At 60.3% G+C, this 8,556-nt stretch overlaps 1 protein-coding gene across 1 annotated transcript in view; it reads right to left on the minus strand.

The window, feature by feature from the left end:
• Window positions 1-8,369: 8,369 nt before the first annotated feature.
• Dusp8 (dual specificity phosphatase 8) overlaps window positions 8,370-8,556 on the minus strand; it is a 6,914-nt gene continuing 6,727 nt past the window's right edge. Inside the window, exon 5 of the mRNA XM_013033361.1 lies at window positions 8,370-8,554. Within this exon, the coding sequence (XP_012888815.1) occupies window positions 8,370-8,554 (185 nt within the window). The remainder of the gene's footprint in view (window positions 8,555-8,556) is intronic.

Genomic DNA, 8,556 nt, shown 5'->3' on the forward strand with positions numbered 1-8,556 from the left:
TGTGCATGTGCATGTACACACACACACACACACACACACACACACACACACACACCAGCCTCCACCACATCCTGCTGCGCTAGTGTACACTGGTCAGGGCTCATACATGGAGTGTCTCGGGGGCTAGGCTGGCACCCTCCACTTCCTCTTCCTAACACTTGTCCAGAAACTAGCCCACCTTGCTCTGCACAGGTGACCACCTGCTGAGAGGAGGGAGCTGCTGCCCAGGTAGGGAATCCCCAGGCAAGGGGAGGACCATGGTGGGGAAGGGGTCCTGGGGTCCTCTTCACTCCTGGGCACTAGGTGGTGCCATCTGCAGGTACCTGTCTGCAGGTGCCTGGCTGGGCCCGCATGCTTCTTTGCACAGGTAGACAAGATCTTCCCACTTCTGCCTCTGACCTGAGCCAGGCGCAGGTCAGAGTATGGAGGTAAAAGGCCCTCCTTTCTGCTAAGCTCTGAGCAGGCCAAGCATCCTCCATGACCGTACCTGAGGGGCAGTTGGAGGGGTCGCTTGTCCTGAGGACAGAAGGAGCTACTGTGCCCAACAGGGCCCCGAGGTGGGAAGCTATGGTGGAAGCCAGTCCCCACCCCTTCCCACCCTGGTAACCAGAAGGTCAGTTGCGAGTCCCCATCCGGGTACAGCTGTGCAGGGCTCCTGACTGCATCCTGCTCCCCCAAGCATGTCAGGTGCAAGCACCCCATTGGCCTGGGGCGGGCTGTGGACCACCGTAGGGCTTCATTCCTCCTCAGGCAGGCTCCTCTCCATGAGACTCTACAACTCTGGTCCCCATCCCTTCCTCACTTCTATTTCAGGCTCCCCTCAGCTATTTATAGTTGTGTCCAACAATTGCGTCAGCCGGAGAAGCTGCCCTCTGCCATCCAGGCCGGCCCTGCGGCCAACCCCACGCCGATGTGTGATTCATGGTGGGAAAAGGGTAAGAGGCATTTTCCCTTTTGGATCCCAGCGCTAGGCTTTATGGGAAGGCCCGGTCATATGGTTTCCAGCCCTGGGCTGCCCAGTGGCTATGCCTCCACTGCCTCGGTCTGTGTGCTCTGCCTCCCTTCGTACACCCCAGAGCTCCTTCCCCTTCCCCTCGGGAATCAACCATTTCCCAGCCTGCTCTCCCAGGCCTTTCCCTCCCCTGAGATCACCTCTAGCACCGCAGACACTAGGAGGCTCTGAAGCCAGACAAAACCTTTTCTGGGTTTGCAAAGGCTGAGGGGAACTGACCAGACACCTGCCTGGCTTTTGGCAAGGGCCTAGGCAGGCAGGGCCTAGGTGGGTGGGGGCCTAGGCGGGCAGGGCCTAGGCTGGCAGGGCCTAGGCTGGCAGGGCCTAGGTGGACAGGGCCTAGGCTGGCAGGGGCCTAGGCGGGCAGGGCCTAGGCTGGCAGGGGCCTAGGCTGGCAGGGCCTAGGCTGGCAGGGGCCTAGGCTGGCAGGGGCCTAGGCAGGCAGGGGCCTAGGCTGGCAGGGCCTAGGCTGGCAGGGCCTAGGCTGGTAGGGTCCTAGGCGGGCAGGGCCTAGGCTGGCAGGGGCCTAGGCGGGCAGGGCCTAGGTGGGCGGGGGCCTAGGCTGGCAGGGGCCTAGGTGGGCGGGGGCCTAGGCGGGCGGGGGCCTAGGTGGGCGGGGACCTAGGCTGGTAGGGGCCTAGGCTGGTAGGGTCCTAGGCGGGCAGGGCCTAGGCTGGCAGGGGCCTAGGCTGGCAGGGCCTAGGCTGGCAGGGACCTAGGCTGGCAGGGCCTAGGCTGGCAGGGGCCTAGGCTGGTAGGGGCCTAGGCTGGCAGGGGCCTAAGTGGACAGGGCCTAGGCTGACAGGGCCTAGGCTGGCAGGGCCTAGGCTGGCAGGGCCTAGGCGGGCAGGGGCCTAGGAGGGCAGGGCCTAGGAGGGCAGGGCCTAGGAGGGCAGGGCCTAGGCGGGCAGGGGCCTAGGCTGGCAGGGCCTAGGCGGGCAGAGCCTAGGCTGGCAGGGGCCTAGGCTGGCAGGGGCCTAGGTGGGCGGGGGCCTAGGCTGGCAGGGGCCTAGGCTGGTAGGGTCCTAGGCTGGCAGGGGCCTAGGCTGACAGGGCCTAGGCTGGCAGGGCCTAGGCTGGCAGAGCCTAGGCTGGCAGGGGCCTAGGTGGGCGGGGGCCTAGGCAGGCAGGGGCCTAGGCTGACAGGGCCTAGGCGGGCAGAGCCTAGGCTGGCAGGGGCCTAGGAGGGCGGGGGCCTAGGCTGACAGGGGCCTAGGCTGGCGGGGGCCTAGGCTGACAGGGCCTAGGTGGGCGGGGGCCTAGGCTGGCGGGGGCCTAGGCTGACAGGGGCCTAGGCTGGCGGGGGCCTAGGCTGGCAGGGCCTAGGAGGGCGGGGGCCTAGGCTGGCAGGGCCTAGGAGGGCAGGGCCTAGGAGGGCAGGGGCCTAGGAGGGAAGGGGCCAGGCTGGCAGGGCCTAGGCTGGCAGGGCCTAGGCGGGCAGGGCCTAGGTGGGCAGGTACTGGCTTTGTGGCTGGGAGGAGGCAGTCTCAGAGGAAGAAGCACATTTTTGCTCCTAGGCTCCTCAGGACGCAGCTCTAGGAACTGGCTCATGTCTCCGCCTTCCTCCCTCTTGCCTGGTGCAGGCTGGCCCCACGCCCAGCCCTTCATACGGCCCACGTCACTGCAACCTCATGGAGCCCGCGTCTCCTTCCAGATCACACTATGTCTGGAAATTCCCAGCCTTCATGGGCCAGCAGTGGAGCTGGGACAGCGCTCTGCCTTCCTGTGATTTGACTGGCTCCTCCTAACCCCAGGCTGACCAGGAAGGCAATTGTATTTCCCCGCTGCCCACGCCAGCTCCACAACACAGCTGCTGCCTGTGTCTATATGGCTCAGACCTCTCAAAGGCTCCATGGCCTCCCCTTAATGGGAGGGCCTCCCACACTTAAGATGAACCAGGTTCTTCGCAGAATACCCACCCCACCCATCCCTTCTGCCCTTGAGAGCCAAGCTAGGAGGCCCCCAGCCTCTGGGTAGCTCCAGGTGTGATTTGTCCTTTGCCACTTCTCCCACTGAGTGACCCTCTGCAGTGCCCCTTCTGTATGTGTAACCCCAGTGTTCCAAACACAGCCCAGCCCTCAGGGGCCACAAGCTGCCCTCTGGACTCCATGCTGGGAAGAGGCCTACTGTGTGCTCCTGCCCGAGTCTGCTCCTGCCAGAGCCTTCAGCTGCCTTGAGGACCCCGCCTGTATGAGTCTGGACTGGAGGGGCACTGAGAACAACTGCTCCGCTCTTCCAAGGGTCCTCCACGGAGCTCCAAGTCCAGCTTTAGCCAGGTAGCCAGCCAGCTCTCCGCCCTACCCACCCTAACAGCTGCCAGTCTACCCATCCTCCCATCAGCCACCGCTCTCCCTCATCCTTCCACCCCAAACCCATTCGGTAGGTAAATAGTAGTCCTGCCTGGAACTCAAGATCACTCTTGAGCTAAAAGGATCGCCAATCCCAGGTCAGCCTGGGCTACATAGCAAGACCCTCTCTCAAAGTAAGCAAACGAAAACTATCAAATGCTCTCCGTTTTGGGCCTGGGGGGGCCTGGGAGACAGTGGATGCCCGAGGTCAAGACTTTGGGGGTGGGTAGGCCTGAGTAGCCACAATGTAGGAGAGTCTGGAGTTCTCCTAGTGCATTTAGCTCGTGTACAGCCCTGGGCAAGGTTGACCTCAGGGGGCCTGGCTGAGGCAGTGACACCGCCTTGGCTCTCCTACAAAGTCCTGCACTGCTCCTAGGGTCCTGAGGCCATAGAGCCCAAGCTGATCCTCCCAGGAGAGGCGGCCCTGGTCGAGGTCCTGCAGCCGCAGAGCTCCTGTGCCCTTCTGGGGGCAGGGGAGCAGCCCGTGTGCTTCAGAACAACCAGCAGCATTTCTCAAGTCCTTGGTTTTATTGACTCCTAGGGGCTGCCAGGGTTATAAATAGATGTTCTTGAGCTAAAAATAGCCATGCTAGAGGCAGACTGCTTCTAGCTTTCGTCCTTTTTGAGGACTCTTGGGGATGCAGGACTCAGGAACCCTTCCTTCTCCCTCCAGAAGGGCCAGCCTCACCCTGTTCCCCTATCCTACCTAGTGTGAGCACACGCGCGTGTGTGCACGCGCACACACACACACAGAGGCATGCTTGGACTCACGGAGGGGTGGCTAGTGCACGCACACGCGCACACACACACACAGAGGCATGCTTGGACTCATGGAGGGGTGGCTAGTGCACGCACACACACACACACACACACACAGAGGCATGCTTGGACTCACGGAGGGGTGACTAGTGCACGCACACGCGCACACACACACACAGAGGCATGCTTGGACTCACGGAGGGGTGACTAGTGCACGCACACGCGCACACACACACACAGAGGCATGCTTGGACTCACGGAGGGGTGGCTAGTGCACGCACACGCGCACACACACACACACAGAGGCATGCTTGAACTCACGGAGGGTGGCTAGTGCACGCGCACACACACACCACACACACAGAGGCATGCTTGGACTCACGGAGGGGTGGCTAGTGCACGCACACACACACACACACACAGAGGCATGCTTGGACTCACGGAGGGGTGGCTAGTGCACGCACACACACACACACACACACAGAGGCATGCTTGGACTCACGGAGGGGTGGCTAGTGCACGCACACACACACACACACACACACACAGAGGCATGCTTGGACTCACGGAGGGGTGGCTAGTGCACGCACACGCGCACACACACACACAGAGGCATGCTTGGACTCATGGAGGGGTGGCTAGTGCACACACACGCGCACACACACACACACACACACACGCATGCTTGGACTCACGGAGGGGTGTCTGGTGTCTGGGTTTGAACCTCTGTCCACTGGGAGTGCGGGAAGGGTCCTGGGATAGGGACCAAGAAGACACTGCCATAGAGGGGAACTACACTCAGGACACGGTCAGCTCAGATGTCCTCTGGAAATGTCCACACCGCACCTCGAGCTGCGGCTGGCACACAGCGAGTGCCCCGCGTGACCTAGAAAGCCACGTCTGTAAGTCCGTCCCGTGAGGGAGCACACAGGTTCTCTGGGCAATGCTCACGCCTGCAGCACAGCACCGAAGCGCCTGCTCTGCACTAGCAAGGGGGCATTGGCAGGCAGAGCCACAGCGCCTCCAGGGAGAGGAGGTCAGCGGCTGGGGGTGGAGGTGGCAGGCACATGGCAGGGTTTCCGCCAGATAGCCTGGTTTGCTTCTGATCCCATACTGTGTGCAAGGATCGCCCTGCAGATGTGTTTCAAGCCTCTGTGCACAGGTACAAGCCTGGAGCGGCCACCGGCACCGTTCAGTGATGCATCCAGCGGTTTCCAGGGGGTGGGGGGAACTGGGAGTATGAGCAGGTGACAGGCAAGGTGAGTTGTTTGTTTTTGCTGGTCCTGAGGCTTGAACTCTGGGCCAGGGTGCTGACCTTGAGATTCTTTTGCTCAAGGTGAGTGCTCTACTGCTTGTGACACAGCACCATTTCTGGCTTTTCTGAGTAGTTTTTTTTTAAGAGTCTCACCTTTGGGGGGGGAGGGAAAGTGGGAGAAAAATGAAGGAAGGGTAACAAGGTCAACAAGAGATGTACTTACTACCTTACTTATGTAAAACTGTAATCCCTCTGTACATCACCTTGACAATTAAAAAAAATAAAATCTCATGGACTTTCCTGCTGGGGCTGGCTTCAAACCATGATCCCCAGATCTCAGCCTCCTGAGTAGCTAGGATTACAGGCATGAGTCACCAACACCCAGCTTCAAACTGAGTTTTAAGTTGCATAGGTTTGTTACATCAAACTTGTGCTAGCAGGTTAAAAAAGAAAAGCAGTTTCCATCACATGGTTGTACCCAAGGCCTGTGCCTTCCCTGTGCCCGGCCGACCCAGCCGCTTCAAGCCTCAGGCTCTGCCCCTCTGCACCCTCTCCTCTGCCTACCTGGCAAGTAGGTGTTGCAGATCTGACCACCAGGCTCCTGGCTTCGGGGAGCCTCCACATGGCCCACCATCCCGTACCCCTGCCCACCACCCCAGCCAGAAGAAAGAGGCGGTGGAGACCTGGGGAAAACATCTGTCTGAGGATTTATTAACAACACATTGTTTCCAAATACAAAAGGAGGGAAGAGGAAAGTGCAGCTGGGCTAGCTGGGGCGGGTTCTGAGGGGACGGGTGAGCCAGCACCCCAGTCCTCAGGGACCAGGAGCCTTGGGCAGAGGACCAGACACTTCTCTCTGCTGGACTTTCCAGCAAATAACAGGAGGGGCTAGGTCCATTCTGGGCAGCCCCGATGCCAGGCGGTGGCCAGGCAGAAGGGGTGGGAGGGGCTGGAAAGGCTTGGAGAGGGCTTGCCCGGCCCTCCAGACTTAGGAGAGTGGGTAGAAGTCTCATGCCTCACCTCCCTCCACACACTGGGGGTGGCGGCAGCTAAGACTGGACTTTCTCTCCTGCCTTGGCTGTTCATCTTGGGGTGACCAGTGTGGAAAGAGCAGGGGCAGATTGAGGCCAGAGAGCCCAATGTGCTCAGGAGAGAAGGCATGCTTCATCAGGGAGAGGGGAGGGGCCACGGGACCTGCCCCAGAGGTTTGGGGCCCAACCAGTGGTCCCAGGGCACTGTCTCCTGGACAGCAGAGGGGTGAAGGGCAAGGAGGGGGAAGCCAATGCATCCTCCACACCCAAGGTCACCTCAGAAACCCAACATAAGAGACAGGAGGCAAATTTACATAATTAATAATAATAATTAACCAATAATAATAATAATAAATACTTAAACCTCTAATCCATAGATTGCAAATACAACAATGATAGCTTATTTTCTCAAGGAGCAGGGTGGGTGGGACAAAGGGAGGTGGAACAGGACGTTTGCTTAAGAAGGGGTGACAGGAACACAGGGCTGGGGGGTCAAAAGAAGAACAAATAAAAGGACACAGTGAGGAGGCAGCAGCGGGCAGGCAACGCCACCCAGGCCTGCTCCTGGACTCAGTCCTGCCACCTGCCTGCCCCTAGCTTCCTCCCAACGTGATGGCCCCACTAGATGTTTGAGGAGCTGGGACCTCTATCCCGCCCCAAAGCCTTGGGCTCCAGGCGACCCAGCCTCCTGGGCCCTTCTCGCTGGGGAAGCAGGGGCGGCTGGGAGTTCTCTCCTGCCTTCACTCCCCGATTGGTCCTACGGGGCCAAAAAGCGCCACCTGGGGCGGAGGCTGGCCAGCCCCCTGGAGAGTTTGGGAGTGCACTCTGGGCAAGGACACACAGAGGTGCCCCGAAGATCAGGCTGGCACATGCTTCCACAGTCCTCTGCCTCAAACGGACTTTCTGAAGCCAGGTGGGAGCCTAACTCCCTATGCAAGGCAGGGCAGGCCTGCCCATGAGACCCCCAAGCTTCAGCTGTGCCCCTGGATTCCAAGTCCTGTCTGGGGCTGGCACCGGGTTGGGGAAAGAGCCTAGGCCAGGTCCTGGCTCCATGCCCTCACTCCTGGGCCCGTGGAGTTGGCACGAGCTAGCCTTGCTCTTTGGCCAAGTGAGCTTTTCCTGTGCTTCACATGGGCAGGGGGGCAGTCGGGGGCACCTGCCAAGGAGCAAGAAGGGTGTGCTTCCTCTGAACGGCCTCTCTGGGCCATTCTGAAGACCTGGACCTGTCTCAGGCAGGAGCAGGGGCCTTTCCACCCCATCCTCACCCTGGGGTCTGCGTCTTCTGACTCTTAGGAACCTGCTTTGCTAAGCTCCCTGGCCCCACAGGGCTGCTGTCTGTCAACATCAGCCAGGGCACAGCTCTGGGGTGAAGGACAGCGAGGGGGCCCCCACTTTGCTGAGGCGTGGCCCCTGAGCTCGTGGGGGAGGCCCAGGGAGACTCAGACAGCACAGCAGGACCGCCTTACCCTTACCTATGGCTTTGGTGCAGAGCCCGAGACAAGAGAGAAGAAGATGGGCAGAGGAGAGGAGAGGGGACGATGGGTGGGAAGGGAGGTTCTGCGGCTCAGTTGTGGCAAAGGTTTTCTTTTTCTTTTTTAAATTTTCTTTTATGTAAAAAGTGCAGGAAGCCGGGCAGCTCTTTGCAAGGTCAGTAATGGTCTCCCCCGCCCCCCTCCGGGCAAGAGGCAAGCAGGGGCCGGGGTCTGGCACCCAGCCCCGCTTGGGACTGAAGGTGGCCTCATATTGCTTAGACACGTGTATTTCAGTTTAAATACCAGACAGTAAAAACAGAGCTCGAGGACCGCCCTGCACTGCCTCCAAATCACGGCCAGAGTGAACAGCTTAAATAAATTAGAAAAAAAAGTCGAAATAGTCACGTCTCCATAAAAATGGCGGTCAGAACCATTTACCTCTCCTGGCCCTGGCATGCGCACGCGGGGCCCGCGGAGGTCACGACGGGGAGATCACGACACCTCGATGACCTCCACGCTGCCCGAGAAGCTGGCCTGCTTGCCCAGGGCTGCCAGCTCCTCGGAGCGCGCGCGCCCCTCGGCCATGCCCTCCTCGAACTCCATCTGGCAGCTGCGCCGCTTGAACTGCGCCTCGGGGCCTGGCTCCTCGGCCCAGCCGGTCCGCACGTCGCGGGGCTCT

The sequence above is a fragment of the Dipodomys ordii genome, unplaced genomic scaffold (genome assembly GCF_000151885.1).
Source record: "Dipodomys ordii isolate 6190 unplaced genomic scaffold, Dord_2.0 Scaffold166, whole genome shotgun sequence".
Taxonomy (NCBI): Eukaryota; Metazoa; Chordata; class Mammalia; order Rodentia; family Heteromyidae; genus Dipodomys; species Dipodomys ordii.